This window comes from Callionymus lyra, chromosome 19 (genome assembly GCF_982586985.1).
Source record: "Callionymus lyra chromosome 19, fCalLyr1.hap1.1, whole genome shotgun sequence".
NCBI lineage: Eukaryota > Metazoa > Chordata > Actinopteri > Syngnathiformes > Callionymidae > Callionymus > Callionymus lyra.
Genome location: NC_141836.1, coordinates 1,134,556 through 1,150,595, shown reverse-complemented (window position 1 = coordinate 1,150,595; position 16,040 = coordinate 1,134,556). Strand labels below are relative to the sequence as shown.

Below are 16,040 nucleotides of genomic sequence, written 5' to 3'. Positions count from 1 at the left end.
ACCGGCCTCAGATCAAGACTCCTTTATGAGGGTCTAGTGTGAGAACCTCGGCACGTCCAGCTCTCCTCTGGACACCTGATGTCGGGGGTTCTGGTCCAGGCTCGGCTGGAGTGACCCCGAGGTGCGACTTTAGCGCCGCGGCTCGCGCCCGCCGAGCCTGGATCAACAAGAGCGTGCGACGTCTGGGGAGACGGAGCCACACATGGAGGGAAACACAAGAGAATAAATACATCAAGACATCTAGCTTTGATTCACTCTCTGATATTTGAATGTCAATCATTTAGATCAACAAATCAGCTCAAATATTATCACTTCATGATGTCATTCGTTTGCGTCACACAAGGAGCTTAAAATCCCTCAAATCCCAACATTGAGTCATTCTGGACTTTTATCTGAACAACAAGTCACTCCTTGTTACTTCCTTGTATTTGACAAACGTCTCTCGTTCAACACTGAACGAAACTGAAACAAACTATTTAAAGTGAGAAAAATGTTTAAACCTAAATGATGTCACAACATGATCTTATAATCCATGTGTTTGTGTCGTTGACACTATTGTAACAGTTTATTTAGTGTCTAAACCAGAAGGATCTTCTCGCCTGCAGTTCATACTAAACTCTGCAGAATTCTGAGCCGCTCTAGTAGAAGAACTCACATTTCTCCTTCAAACTCTTCACTGGCTGCCAGTTTCTTTCAGGATCATTTTTAAATTCTGGTTCTTACTTTCAGATCTATTCATGGTCAGACCTTCATGATCTGATCCAGACTTACACCCCAGCTCGGGCTCTGAGGTCTGTGGATCAGAATCTACTGATGGTTCCTGAACTTCCGGACCAGAGGAGAGAAATCCATTCAGGCTTTTCCTGTGTTGTTCTCGGTGTTATCTTGATCTTTAAAGTGTATATATAAAGAGTATTGTTTTGATTGTTTAAGCTCTTTGTGACCCTGGTCTAGACAAGCTCTATATAAATATAAATTACTTACTTATTGACTTCGCATGACTTCGTTCAATAATGACATCAACTGTTTTCAAAGTAAGTGGTTAGTAATGAATGGAAGGGAAAAGGACTGAGATGTAACTTCAAGTCAAGTCAACTACACACCTGCCGACGCGTAAAACAACTGGTGGTTTCGTACCAACATGTCAAAGACTGTATGAACGGTTCTACATCAACGGTTGTGACGAAAGCTGTTCATTGGCCGTTAACTCTGGTAAACACACCAACCGTGATGCACTTGATCATCAGCAAACAACTGTGTTTGCTCGAGCGCCTGAAGCTTCACATACAAACATACATGTTCATGTACAGAACATTAGCACAACTACATGTTTGTTGGTTTTTACACCAGTTAGAAAAAGTCAAAGGTTCGTCAGAGTTCAGCTTCTGAAGCACCAATAAAGTAATTTATACTATCAGGAGTGAAACTGTGAGTTCGATCAATGTTGTAAAAAATACATCATTCCCTTGAGAACGAGAAAGAAAAGAAAAGTTGAAACGGAATCAACCGAAACCCGTGTAGAAATCTCTGGACTTTTTCCCAGTTGGATCTGGAGTGAGTCACAGACGTGCGTTATCACGTTCAGCGTCATTTTTTATTTCTCCCGTTTCCTGCTCATCATCTCATGTGTTCCACAGCGTTTCTGTGAAGCCTTCACTTGGATTCACAGAAGAAGTTTGTCAAGGTTTCAATTGTTCCTCAAGAGATGAGTTTCTTTAATTCTACTGACCTTTGAACAGATTCTCTCAGATGAGGACGTTTAAAAAGCTAAATATAGACGTTTGTTTTCACACTTCTTTTAAACGTTTCACTCGATCTATTCTCTGCATGTATCTTGTGAAGGTTTGGACCATCAAGAGCGTTTGATTGACGTCAATCTCAAGATGAGTGACTGATGACGTCACATGACTCGACGTCACATGACTCGACATCCCTGACGAGGTCTAATCACCGTAATTACTCAGTGAAATGATCGGATTAACTATCATCAGGTTTAAAGGTAAGTTTGACCAAAATAAATACAGATTTGAATTTCTATTCATAAAATGTATATTTTCAATACATTCCAAATAATATTACTTTTATATTTTGAATATTATTATTAATATTACTTCAAATATATATTTTTTAGTAACAACCAATAAGAGCAAATACACAAACCTAAAGTACACACTCTCAGTCTGGTTTCTAGAAAAAGATGCAAACGAATGTCAATCAATTACGACGACTGACGACTGAATGGATGACGTGATGATCGGCTTCAAGTCTGATCTTGTTTCCGCTGGAATCGCTTTCGTTTAAAACCTCCATGAAAACTCTGACGGCTGGAAAAGAGTGACACAGACATCTGACGGAGTGATGACAACATTTACAAACACAAACTGTCAGGAGACGCTCGGCTCTCGACGGATCAATAACTAAACGAGAGTCAAGGCTGACAGCCGACTGTTGCAGCCTCGGGTGGATCCGCTTCAACATTCTGGTCCGACTGGTTGACATCAGTCGCTCCTTCTTTTACAACGACATGAATCAACGACGGTGTTTTTATGATTATGACCCAGAGATAAAGTCCTTGTAAGGACAGACTCGACCGAGTCAAGATGTCATAGTTGATGATTCACCGTAAATACTTGAACATTTTCTAAAGGACGATCAACCGTCACTTGAGGTCACTTCGTAGGAGAATAAACTGTATATAAAACACAGAGAAATATGCAGTTATTTAATCACTTTTTTAAACAGTTGTTCTCCAATAAAGCTATTAAAACGACATCAACTTCCTAAAATAACTATTTAGTGGTTTGTGATGTAACATGACACGACTTCACCTGAAACACAACACTCCTCACACACGAGTGTCACAAGTGTGTACGGCAACAATAAATGAATAGACGAGAGAGATCCTTCGCGCTCGGACATGTCAGCGACGGCACTTTGATTGACAGACACCGTCAGAGGCCAGCGGTCATTACGCCGCCGTGACCCACAGTCGCCTCCATTTGGCTCCTGGAAGGTGTGAAGAGACACGTCTCGCCTCGTCTTTGTTGTTGGGATTGATTTAGCAGACAGAGGCCGTCCACAGAAGGTGTGAGACACACACACACACACTCACACACACACACACAACCCCTGGCCACGCCCCCTTGTAGGCTGACACTCTCATGACTATAGAGACTCTGCCTGCTGCTGCCTCAGTACACGTCTGACTCGGGCTGGATCAGAGCCTGGATTACACTCGCACACGGACTAGCGTCAGAGACCCACCGAACCCGCCAGGATGGGGAGCAGCATGTCATGTGTCCCCGAGCACAACTTCAGGGTCTCCAGCAAGAGTTTCATTCGCAGGAACAGGTAAGAAACCGAGTCTTGTTCTCAGATCTCCTGTGGAAGGAGTCGCTGGTCGTCGGCTCCGGATCAGATGCCAACACTTGTGTGGAAGTGATCCTGCTGCTGTCGGGAGGATCGCTTTAAAGTCCAGACACACGTGGACCACCTGATATCTGAGGCTCCCGATCAGACTTTTAACTCAACATTTATGGTCCAGACCTTTATCTTCTGAGCAGGATTTAAGAACATTTCACAACTTTCTTCTGGACCTGATTTCAGTTGGAAAATATTGGACGTTCGCACCATAAACAAACGGCTGGAATAACATCTTTGATAATCTTTACCATCTAAATACTTTAAAAACATTTTCTACTTAAATTGAAGTTGAAATTGTCGTTGACTTGAGATCAAGAAGTATTTTCAAAGTTAAACCAATATTTCATTTCTTAGGATATTTCTCTGACGTGATGATATTATTATCAGTGTAACTTCCTGTTGTTTTAAGTCAATCTGCCGCCGTGATCAACATTCCTTCCACGGAAATGAAACGGCAGGTGTGACGCTCTGGCACCGTCCCAGCTCTGACTTCAGGTCCAGCAGGGAAGAGTTTGCTCTTCTATACCTGACCTGACACAACGCACACATCTGACTCTCACTCAGGTCAACTTGTGGTTTTCAAAACAAACTCCCACGACCTGACCTGAGACCCATCGACCGGATCGATAGAGCGAACAATACAGTCAGTGTTTCTCTTGGTGTTCCTGAGTCCGGCCTGGATCAGGTGTTCCTCACAGGGACGAGCGGTCCATCGCCTCACGGGTGACAAAAGGAATGTGAGGCGTGTAAATCAACGACCTGAGTATTATTATCCACATTCTTTTAGAGCCGCACATCGTATTTGAACCCGGCGCTCCAATCAGATGGAGCTCCGGACGCTCTTCTAATAATGATTGATAAAGTTTGTTGAGACAGAAGTTCTCAGCGACACACAAAGAGCAGCGTTGTTGCAGCGAGGACTCGTGTGCAGATAAGCAGATCCAGACTCGTGGATATAAAAGCAGTTCCTGAGTCTTATCGTTGCAGCCAAAGTGCTTGTTCATCTTGATGAGACACTCGTGGAACAAAGAGCTACATTGAAGCTCGTCCATATCTGGCAACAGAAGACACTTGTTGCAGACAAACGAAGTGACGCCGAGCGTTCATTTATAAAACATGAGACGCAAACGATCGAACACACGCACCCTTCTCTACTGCCAACAACAGATTTGTTGAGTCCACACAAACGCAAATATGTAAAATGAGGCGTAACACGGTCCGTCTTGTGTCGTGCAGCAGCCGTCTGTTCCGCAAGAAGAATCCACAAGAGGGACAAGAGAAGTCCAACAGCATCATCAACATCCTGTGCACCGTCACACACGGAAAGGTCAGTCCAGCGTTTGTTGGCGTCCTGCAGCCGCGGCCGGAACTAACCCGGCGTACGACTGCTTGCAGGAAATGAACCACAAGGATCTGCAGACGATAGAGAACGTCAAGTGGAAACCTCCTTTTCCCTACGACCCCGCCAGCGGCTGGAAGAAGAGCAGCATCAACGTGAAGAACTACGGACGGATGATCCACAGCTCCAGGGTTCGCTTTCGCTTCGCTCACTGCCAGGTGAGTGGAAAAAGAAAGAAAGACATGAACAAGTATTCATGCATCTAGATGACTGTTGTTAGTTATAGTTTCTATACCACTGGTCAATTACATTTACTCAGGGGCCGCATTGTAAACAGGGGCAATGAAGAAAAAATCACTAATTTAATCGAGCGAAATATGCCATAATTATTATTTTATTGTGTTTTTTATTTAAAGGAATACGAGAATCTGATAAAAAAAAAGCAGAATACTTGTTTATATTAATTTACATAATTGAGGGACAATAAATACTTGACAATAGCGAAGACTAAATTCCCAAAACAAAAACCCCAAAGATGTATTCAGAGAGGAGACATGAATAATGCATATAAATACAAATTAGAATATTTAGTTTCTAAATGGTTTTGACCCCATGAGGGCCACACTTTGTCAAAGTCTGTTCTGTATAATTAAATAAGTTACAAGATAACTTAACCTGCAGCATTTATTTCCTTTTTTCCTTGATTTTCTGAGACTCCTGTGTTGTTCTCAGTATTATTTTGATCTTTAAAGTATATATTTTTATTGAATATTGTTTTGATTGTTTAATTGCTTTGTGACCCTGGTCTGGAAAAGCTCTATATAAATACAAATTACTTACTTACTTACTTATTCATTAACTATGTCCTTGTTACTTAGGTATGTTTGTTTAAGTCTTCCCATCATAAAAGGTTGTTTTTCATCCTTTTTTCCATTAGGCTGGACAGTCATGACATCATCAATAATGTGGAAGGAAATGTAATTAAAATGATCATAGAATTAATGAGTCAATTGACTCACGTAAATCCAGCTTTAATTTCTCTAGTAAGTAAGTCATTAATATTTGTATAAGTTTCAAAGACAATGAAACTATGTCATCATGTTAAATGAAGTCACTTCAAGAGAATTCAAGAGCAACAGTAAACAGATAAAACAAATTGACCAACATTTCCTTATTGCTTTCAAAAGAAAAAAAAAGTTTAAGTAAAATATCTTCGATTGCACCATATCTTCAACCTGTAGTTTCACAAGAGAATAGAAAAAGAACACAATTGAGACCTGGATTGAAACAGTGAGCCACGATGACGCATCATTATCAAAAAAGCTCGGGCAGACGGGAGCAGGACGTGCGAACAGGAACTGACGTGGAATAACTCCATCACTTTCCCACACAAACAACAATCCAGACTGCAGTGTTTGGACACGCTGCGGTTGCGAAACAACTCTGTGAGAGAAACCCGAGGGTACAGCGAGAGTAGCTCAGATCCCAGAGCCAGATAGGAGGACAGGACGGCTCCATGCAGGGCTTTAGAGACGAGGAGATGAGGTTGAGTGATCGAAGCAGGAACGGAACGCAAGATTCCTGGAACAATCTTTGAGAAGCAAACAGTGATGCAACTCTTTGATGTATCTAAAGTTAGTTCTTGTGAATTTATTGTGGTTCTCCTGACAGGACGTGCACGACTGCTACCTGGATCTGTTCCAGACACACCTACATTATGTATCCACCAACACGACCGGATTGACATACCAGGTGAGGTTCGCACTTGAATCCTTCTTGACATTCCGTGCACGATGAAAACACTCCTTCTGACATTGTGTCATCGTTGCCTCGCACCTTATCAAGCGAGTGTTGTTCGCATCTCTTCACCTGCCTCGTAAAGCATGAGCTCGTTAATCATTGCTGCTCGTGTCGGTCGAGAGCACCTGTCTGGTGTTACTCAGAGAGCCGATGACGGAACCTAGAGAGCAGACGTTCAACGTCAGCGGCTGACCTCCGTGTCACTCTGATTAACTTCCGTCGTGACATGTTTGTTTCGCGACTGAACTCGTCTTCTTGTGTTCAGGGAACGCTTCCGCTGAAGGAGCTCACGCTCTGCAACCTGCAGCACAACTGTAACCCCAGTCAGCCGGACCAGTTCGCCTTCCAAATCAACGGTAAATTCAACTTGGAAATGCAAAAGATTTCGGAATGTTTTCCTCTTCAGAGATTATCGAGCCACGAGGTTAGACGAGAAACATGGCCTCACTTAACTCCGGCTCACGAGCAAGGCAGCAGATGGTATTTTCAAACCCACACATTTCCTATGTTGTCACATTCCAGTGATTCAAAGGTGACGCGACCCTGTTCACCTCCACTCAACCCCAAGACTAACTAGAGCCGGGCTCCCTTCAGCCCGGCCTGAAAGAGCTTGTTAGACGACAGGTGCGCTTCAGGACCAGCTGCCCGCGAGGAAATCCCAGCCGCGGGTCTCAGGCTTGTCACCCCTTAAAATCTGCAGCACATTCCCACAAGTCCTCAGGTTAAACCCCGGGAGTCGTGGCGCTTTGAACTAAGAATGGACAAAACCGGCCAAGCCTTGATTTATAATCATCAGAACGGCCTTCAGGAGAGACTTGAGATCCTGGAATCTGCTGCGCAAGTAACCGGAGACGTCAGTTCTCGAGAACAGAAGAAAAATTAAACAAACACACATATTAAAAAGAACACTCTGGTGAGATGGTGTTCATCGTGTGAAGAAACTCAAACATATCATCAGATTCTCACTGAGCAGAGCTTCTGTGTCAGAGAACTGAGGTTTTCTCGAAGGTCCTCGTGCTTCTAAACTGAGCCACTGACGCTTCTTGCTGGTGACTTCCTGCTTTAAGCTCGTCATTTGTGGTCTTGTTTTGCCTCTGAGTGACCATTTTATTTGCTCCGCTTCAAGGCCAGGAAGCATGTAGACAAGACTCTGAGTCAGGAGCTCTGATGCAGAGTTTCCTGTTCGGACTCAGTCGTCTTCCTCCAGCAGATCTGCAAACATGAATCAGTCTACGTACACTGAGGCTGACGCAGCACGAGAGGTCAAATATTCCAGGAAGCCTCACGTGGTTTGAATTATCGAAGCTGTGAAAGTAGGAAAATGAGCTTTTAAACATTTACAAGATGACTAGGACTGTGTCTCGCTGGTCATGTGGAGACAATTCCAGGAATGTGCTTCAGTCTAGATGAACAAATACTGGCAGGAACGACAAATGCTGGTTTACCAAAGTTTCAGTTTGTAAAACTTCACTATAATTATCTTTAAAAGAGGTGAACTAAGAGTCAACGTCTGGATTAACTGCCACATCAACTGTCCTTTAGAGCTTGAGGGCTATTTCAGCATCGCTAGTTAAGCTAGTTTTTAAGATAACAAAGCGTCCTTAAGATACTTTGAATAAATAATTAATTTTATTTACAGTAAATTTACAAAAGAAGCAGGATTCCCTTGAAAGATGAAAAGTAAATAATACATTAGCATCAAACCCAACTGAGGTGTTTTGTGTTTTCATTATTTATACACATGTAGTGAAGTCTGGACATGTTTACAAGGTTATGACACATATTGTTGCTCCTTTGAATCGTTCTTCTCGATCTTAATCACTCTCAACACAACTGTGTGGCTGATGTTCAACATCCTCGCTCTTAGAAATGCTACGACTTCCTGCTCGAATCCTAGTTCTGTTGAGCTTCAAGGCCTCAGAAGAAGATCAAACCATGTTGACGTTAACCAAGTCTGGAAGATGATACAAGAGACAATCACTGTTATATAAGTGTTCTTATCAATGTCAATGTAATATCAACATTATCAATGTAACTAGTTACTATCACGAGTATAGAAGATCATTGCAATGTCTTGTACAGGGAGACACAAGTTTTACTTCATATGTATTTCTCCAGTAGAAAATCTATCTTGAACCAAAACGTAGCATTTATCTCTGATACGTGACAGAGTTAGAACTTTTCATCCTTAATTCTGTTGATAATCCTGAGCGAGTCACAGGAACAGGAGTCCGTCCAAGAAAGCAGACTCACGGCAGAAGGAGTTTCCAACACGTGTCAAAAACGTATCTCAAGGATGCAGACCTTGATCATAACCTTTGACCCCTCCTCCTCCTGGCAGGTGTCAGCCTGAACCCCATCGTGGTCTACTGCTCCACACAAGAGGAGATGGACCTGTGGTTCTGCCTGCTGAAGGACAACATCGAGCTGAACGGAGGATCAGCGATTGCACTGGAGAACTTCACCAGAGTGAAGGTGAGAGTGACCTCTGGGCTTCTTTCCTGGTCACGATAATTCATTTGTTTAAAAAACAGGTCGATCAATAGATTAGTAACTCAGATAATCCATTAAAGTAGAAGATTTATAAATCAGAGTTCTCTACAAACTGCCCATATTAACTTTAACATCTTTATAATCCTAATGAATCAAAGAAAATATCTTTAATACATGGACGTTCAGTGCCACGCCCTGGACTTGTGCTTCTGGTCGGCCAGTAATCCACCTGGATGATTAACACTTGTGAGTCAAGTAGGTCATGGTGCCCGAGGGCAGGATCCCAGGGAGTGTCCTTGACCGCAAGTCCTCAACACGCAGGATGAAAACTGCCGTGTGGTTTTAAAAACACTTGTGTGGGAAACATTTAATCCTCAATGATGCGAGGAGAACAAACACGAGAGCAAACAAGAGAAGACGCGTCTCTGTTGATCTTCCATGAGTCCTGTTTGACATGTGCGACGCTCTGGTGTACCTGCCGCAGGTGAGCCAGCAGAGGAGTCCTGAGGCCCGCGACGAGCTGAGGAATTCCATCAACAGGGAGCACATCTACGAGTGGGAAGGATCTCAACGAGACAGCCTCGGCCCCATTTCCTACGTCACCAAAGTCCGCCTGCAACACCTGCCTTGCCAGGTACGTCGTCTGAGTCACTCTAGTTTCTGCAGGTCAGAGTCAGGTGTGGAAACATCGGCAGAGAACATTAGTCAGTGTAGAGCACGAGAAGAAAGAAGGTCAGCAGAGTGTTTGAGTTGAGTGTAGCTCCATGTTGTTTCTCTGTTCACTGCTTCGTGTTGAACGAGCTTCATCCTCAACAACTTGAGCTGCGATGTCATGAACGCGGCAGACGTCGGTTCACTGAAGAGAGCGAGGTCTAGGACTCGGGTGTCTGAGGGTCTCTCTGCCAGCCCGACTCAGTGACTCGACTCGGCTCACAGCTGGAATGTCAGCTGTCTGTGCAGAGCCTTCAGAGGAAACATTCAACTGTAGGTTTCACCGGTAAAGGTCACGTTAACTGTGTCAGGAGTTCTATATTTTCACACTATTGAGGTTCATTGAGCTACACCAATAAACCACTAGAAGAAAGGGCAGTGAATAGAGGACGTGAAGTGACACGAGGCCCCGGGGCCGAATCTATTTTCACAATCTGTCAATGATTCCCAGGATCATCATGTTAAATTCTAAAGGATGTTTCTCGCTGACAGGAGCAGAGCGACAGGCTGCTGGTCATGTACCCGTCGACCCTCATCATCCTGTCTGAGGAGAACAACAGCCTCTTCTACAAGGTTTGACCCAGTGACCTCTGGTTGTACACATGTGAGAGTGTGTCTGATGTTTGCATGGTTTCAGGGGAAACTTCCGCTCAACATGATCACAGTCACCACGCCCTGCCAGGACGTGAAGCCCAACACCTTCATGATCGAAGGTGAACACGTACGCATGTGGTCCACGAGCTCGTCTGACCCTCGCCCTCTTCACAGGGAAGCTGATCAACCCCATCGTCGTGTCCTGTCTGGACCGCAGCGACTTCTGCGAGTGGATCCAACAATTGAAAGCTGCTGACGTGCCGGTTCTGAGCCCCCCCCCTCCAGTGTATGACATCATCTACACGCCCACCCACAGAGAGGTGAGTCCAGAGACCAACATGTTCCTATGATGGAGAGGATCTCATGACGTTATCTTCCTCATTTATCTCCTGGAACTCCTCAGACGCCACAGTTTGAGAGGTGGAGTGGAAACAGTCAAGGGCGCCCCGACTCCCTGAAGCACAGCGGCCGAGGATCCCACAGTCTGCAGATGTCCATCCCGGAGGACAACCCGCTCTCCCCCGGATACACCGAGCCTCTCTGTGTACGTTCAAGAGTCCAGATAAAAACACACTGCGTTGGAGTTAATTATTAAGCTTTTTTTATCGCCTTCAAAGTTCCTTTTATAACATCAAACGACCAAGAATGTCCTGGAACTTAGTGATAGTTTATAACTATATTAGAAATATTCTCACTTAAGTCACTATAGACACTGAATGAGCTCCTGGTGCAGGATTCTAAGATCAGAGCTGTGTCTCAAATCACATACTTGAGTACTTAAACCTAGTATTGTTATATATATACCCAGTATATATATAGAGAGAGAGAGAGAGAGAGACAGAAGTACGTACACTATCCTGATGCATACTAACCAGTGCACTAAGAGAAGTACGTACACTATCCTGATGCACACTAACCAGTGCACTAAGAGAAGTACGTACACTATCCTGATGCACACTAACCAGTGCACTAAGAAAAGTACGTACACTACCCTGATGCACACTAACCAGTGCACTAAGAGAAGTACGTACACTATCCTGATGCACACTAACCAGTGCACTAAGAGAAGTACGTACACTATCCTGATGCACACTAACCAGTGCACTAAGAAAAGTACGTACACTATCCTGATGCACACTAACCAGTGCACTAAGAGAAGTACGTACACTATCCTGATGCACACTAACCAGTGCACTAAGAGAAGTACGTACACTATCCTGATGCATACTAACCAGTGCACTAAGAGAAGTACGTACACTATCCTGATGCACACTAACCAGTGCACTAAGAGAAGTACGTACACTATCCTGATGCACACTAACCAGTGCACTAAGAGAAGTACGTACACTATCCTGATGCACACTAACCAGTGCACTAAGAGAAGTGTGTTTGAGACACAGCTCAGGGCTGTCGATTGTTTACATCTATAATCTCTTATCTTATCTCAAACGCTGCCATCTTTATAGGTCACAATAGCAACATAAACGTTCATCTCAATCCAAACACATCCACAGCCTCATGACATGACCATGACCTTGACATTCATCCATAGATATCAAGGCTTCAACACAAAGTAACACCTGTGTCCCTGCAGTTCTCCAGCCGCCCCTCCTCCATCGAGACCACTCGTCTGGGCAGCAGGACCAACAGCGTCTCCTCGCACAGTAAACCCGAGCGTGACCTCCGACCTCCGTCCCTGCGCTACTCCTCGCCTCAGCGGCAGCAGACGCCGGAGCCGACCTCGCAGCTCTACAGCACGCCCTACCACGGCCTGCGCCGGCTGGAGAAGACCCCGCTGGTCAAGGTGATGATTCCGTCAACATGTGTGTCGATGAGTGACAGTTCATTAGATCCTGAACCATCAGATGTTACTGGACTCTCATCTCGGTTCTAACTCGTGTTCCCTCCCCAGTCCAACAGCTGGAGCACCCCTCAGACGTCGCTGGGCTACTGTCAGAACCCCCCGCAGCGCCACTCAGACATGTGCGCCCCCAGACAGCCCTTGTCGCCCCTGTACGACGAGCCCTGCAGCCCTGAAATCTACTCCCTGGACCAGGTCCAGGTCCAGCCTGTGGTAAGTGGGTCACAGATACTGAAGCTACTGGTTCAACTTACAGCGACGTCTGAGCTGCAGACGAGCCCTGCAGCCCTGAAATCTACTCCCTGGACCAGGTCCAGGGAGTAGATTTGTCCCCAAATGTTTGAACAAAGTTTGAAACGCGGATTTGTCTTGTGCAAGGGATTATGGGTAATTAGATATTGAAATATATTAACGGTCGACTCTTAAGGGCAACGGATGTGAAAACCCTCTAATGCTTAAACATCGATTCCTTTGGAGGTGGAGACTTCCTGGATTGACAATGTGCAGTGACAAACCTCCATGCTTGACCAATCACAGCAGAGTGGGTGTGGTTATGGTAAACAAGATTTAATCTCCAGAACAACAAAGGCTTTTTAGTGGGCGGAGCTTAAGATCATTTTTTAATGTCAATATTTCAATGAAAAGAGAGTTTTGTACAAACACACAAACACTGACGATACAATAGAGTCACACATCACAACAACACACAAACACTGACGATACAATAGAGTCACACATCACAACAACACACACACACACTGATGATACAATAGAGTCACACATCACAACAACACACACACTGATGATACAATAAAGTCACACATCACAACAACACACACACTGATGATACAATAGAGTCACACATCACAACAACACACACACACACTGATGATACAATAGAGTCACACATCACAACAACACACACACACACTGATGATACAATAGAGTCACACATCACAACAACACACACACTGGTGATACAATAGAGTCACACATCACAACAACACACACACACTGATGATACAATAGAGTCACACATCACAACAACACACACACACTGATGATACAATAGTCACACATCACAACAGCACACACACACTGATGATACAATGGAGTCACACATCACAACAACACACACACACTGATGATACAATAGACTCACACATCACAACAACACACACACTGATGATACAATAGAGTCACACATCACAACAACACACACACACTGATGATACAATAGAGTCACACATCACAACAACATACACACACACTGATGATACAATAGAGTCACACATCACAACACACGCACACACTGATGATACAATAGAGTCACACATCACAACAACATACACACACACTGATGATACAATAGAGTCACACATCACAACACACACACACTGATGATACAATAGAGTCACACATCACAACAACATACACACACACTGATGATACAATAGAGTCACACATCACAACACACACACACTGACGATACAATAGAGTCACACATCACAACAACATACACACACACTGATGATACAATAGAGTCACACATCACAACACACACACACTGATGATACAATAGAGTCACACATCACAACAACATACACACACACTGATACACAAATTACAATCCGGTCGTACAGGAGGAGCTTCATGTGATCTTTCACCTTCTATTATTCCTCCGCTGACGATCGTTATGAATGAACCGAACCGACGACATTCTTCTGCGTCTCGTCAGCCAAACCCTCAACCCGTGTGTTGGTCTCCTCAGCAGGACGTCTGGCATCAGCAGCCTCAGCAGCTCCAGCAGCTCCTCCCGTCCTCCTTCCAGCTGTGCACGCCCCCGCTGGGCCGCCGCTGCAGGAGGAGCCTGGTCCTCACCAACGGCAGGGGTCAAGCCCTGGACCTGCACCCCCAGGACGAGGCCGAGCAGCGAGCCGAGGCCGTGTCGCGCCTCAAGCTGCTGCCCACGCCCGCCCAGCTGCACCAGCAGGTGAGAAACACCATCAGGCTGCTCTCCCAGGACACTCCGCTGTCTGGAATGTGGTAGAACGAGGTGCAGCCGTCGAGCTCGGCGTGATGTCGGCTCGTGTTTGCATGTTCCTTCAGGAGGTGTCTTCTGGGGGTGTCTTCTGGGGGTGTCTTCTGGGGGTGTCTTCTGGGGGTGAAGCGGATCTTTGTTTGTAGCTGGTGATCACGGGAAGTAACTCTGTTCTGTTTTCTCATCTGTGGACAGATCCACCTTCAGTCCAGCTCCGGCATGAACACGTCTCAGATGTCGTACGGTTACTCGCCAGGTAAATGTTCCGAACATGACCTTTGATCCTGATCGACAGGCTTGTTTAAGACTCGTTAAGAAGAATCGAACACAGTCAAGTATGTTTAGTTTCCTCAACCCTCCCGGCATCACGTTTCCTCGCGAGTGCGAGTTGTGAAAGTTAAAACCGCCAGTTTAATTCCTGACGGCCTTCAAACGCGTCATTACGCTCTAAATTAATCACAACATTCAAGCTGCTGTCAGCGAGTGATCAAAAGGTCAAAGGTTAAAAGATTTGTAAAGATGTAAATGTGAAATTAAAAAAGAACTTCACCAACTTCCATTTCAGCTATAATTCCCAACAAGTCAGTTAATTAATAATAATAATAATAATGATAACAACTTCAGAAACTAAAATCTTATCAACATTTATGTTGAAAAAGTTCTTATTACAAATATTTAAAGACGAAAATGAGACTTACTGGTAAAGAGTAAAATAAATAAATATATAGCATCATTAGACAAACTTTTGGTCTCAACTGGAGTGAAGGAATAATTCTCATTTTTACTTCAAATAAAGACGTAAACATGAGTTATTATCAGGGACAGAAGTTGGAATAAGATAACTTTGTTATGATAAGAATTGAATTGAAACAGATCCAGTGCATCAGTGACGAAGCCTCGCAGATAAAAACAATCCTTCAGAAAGTCACTGACAGTATCAACTGAAGCTCAACAACATTTCCCAGATCCTCAAACACCAAAGAGCTCGACTCACTAAGACAACACTGGTCATAAAAAAATCCGAGGAACGCTTTGAAACTGATCCGACTTCACAACAAGCTGCTCTTCCTCCTGCAGGTCTTCACTCGTACCTCCAGCCCACAGAACCAGATGACCAGGAAGTGGACTATGACAACATTTGGGAGTATGACTGTGATAGTGGGATGATTCAGCCGACGTCTGGAATTTCAGCACACTGGTCCGGATTAAAGTTGGGGGCCAGAGGCCTACCCGCCATGGCAACGCAGCAGAGATGGTCCTGAAACACAACAGTGCTCCGGACGTCTGCAGCAGATGCTATCAGGAGAGGAACGAGCTGAGCGTACAGTAGAAGAATGATGGCTGATGTTGGAAGTCACGCAGAAGAATAACACCGGTTTGAAGAACGTCGTCGTCTCGCTTGACGTGGCGTGACAGCGAGTGTACATACGTTTATTTAAATGCTTAGATTCTATATTTATATCTCCAGTGTTGCTGCACGCGACGCTACAGAAGCATTCCGTCGTCTCAGAGGAGCAGGATGTATATTTTTGTAAATTTTGTACATTTCGGGGTTCGCTTCACGTGATCGTCATTCGACTGTCAGTCGGTCGAAAAATGATGTTTGTGTTTATTTATATTTAAGAATAAAAACACTCAAGTGAACAAAACAAATCTTTTTCATTTTTGTGAACAAATCTACTGGGATTTTCTTTCAGGGTCCACACTGGAACTCGAGGTTTAAATTCCATTTAAAGTAGCTATTTTAAATAGAATCTAAATAAGTAACAACACACCTT

The 16,040-nt window shown here is 44.3% G+C and overlaps 1 protein-coding gene across 1 annotated transcript; it reads left to right on the top strand.

Moving 5' to 3' along the window:
* Nucleotides 1–3,206: 3,206 nt before the first annotated feature.
* On the top strand, nt 3,207–15,915 carry plekhn1 (pleckstrin homology domain containing N1). The gene is made up of 16 exons (XM_087781983.1): nt 3,207–3,351; nt 4,660–4,750; nt 4,819–4,980; nt 6,434–6,514; nt 6,828–6,918; nt 8,904–9,037; nt 9,540–9,689; nt 10,259–10,339; nt 10,404–10,479; nt 10,535–10,680; nt 10,764–10,904; nt 11,955–12,164; nt 12,273–12,434; nt 13,993–14,214; nt 14,458–14,518; nt 15,340–15,915. The coding sequence occupies exons 1-16, from the start codon at nt 3,278–3,280 to the stop codon at nt 15,522–15,524; spliced, it is 2,067 nt and encodes a 688-aa protein (XP_087638109.1). The 5' UTR covers nt 3,207–3,277; the 3' UTR covers nt 15,525–15,915.
* The last annotated feature ends 125 nt before the right edge of the window (nt 15,916–16,040 follow it).

Excerpts from the sequence above, each read along its gene's own strand:
- plekhn1 (XM_087781983.1), top strand. The coding sequence starts at position 3,278 with ATGGGGAGCAGCATGTCATGTGTCCCCGAGCACAACTTCAGGGTCTCC. Across the intron at positions 9,690-10,258 it reads TGCAACACCTGCCTTGCCAG|GAGCAGAGCGACAGGCTGCT; the intron begins GTACGTCGTCTG and ends TCTCGCTGACAG. Across the intron at positions 10,905-11,954 it reads GATACACCGAGCCTCTCTGT|TTCTCCAGCCGCCCCTCCTC; the intron begins GTACGTTCAAGA and ends GTGTCCCTGCAG.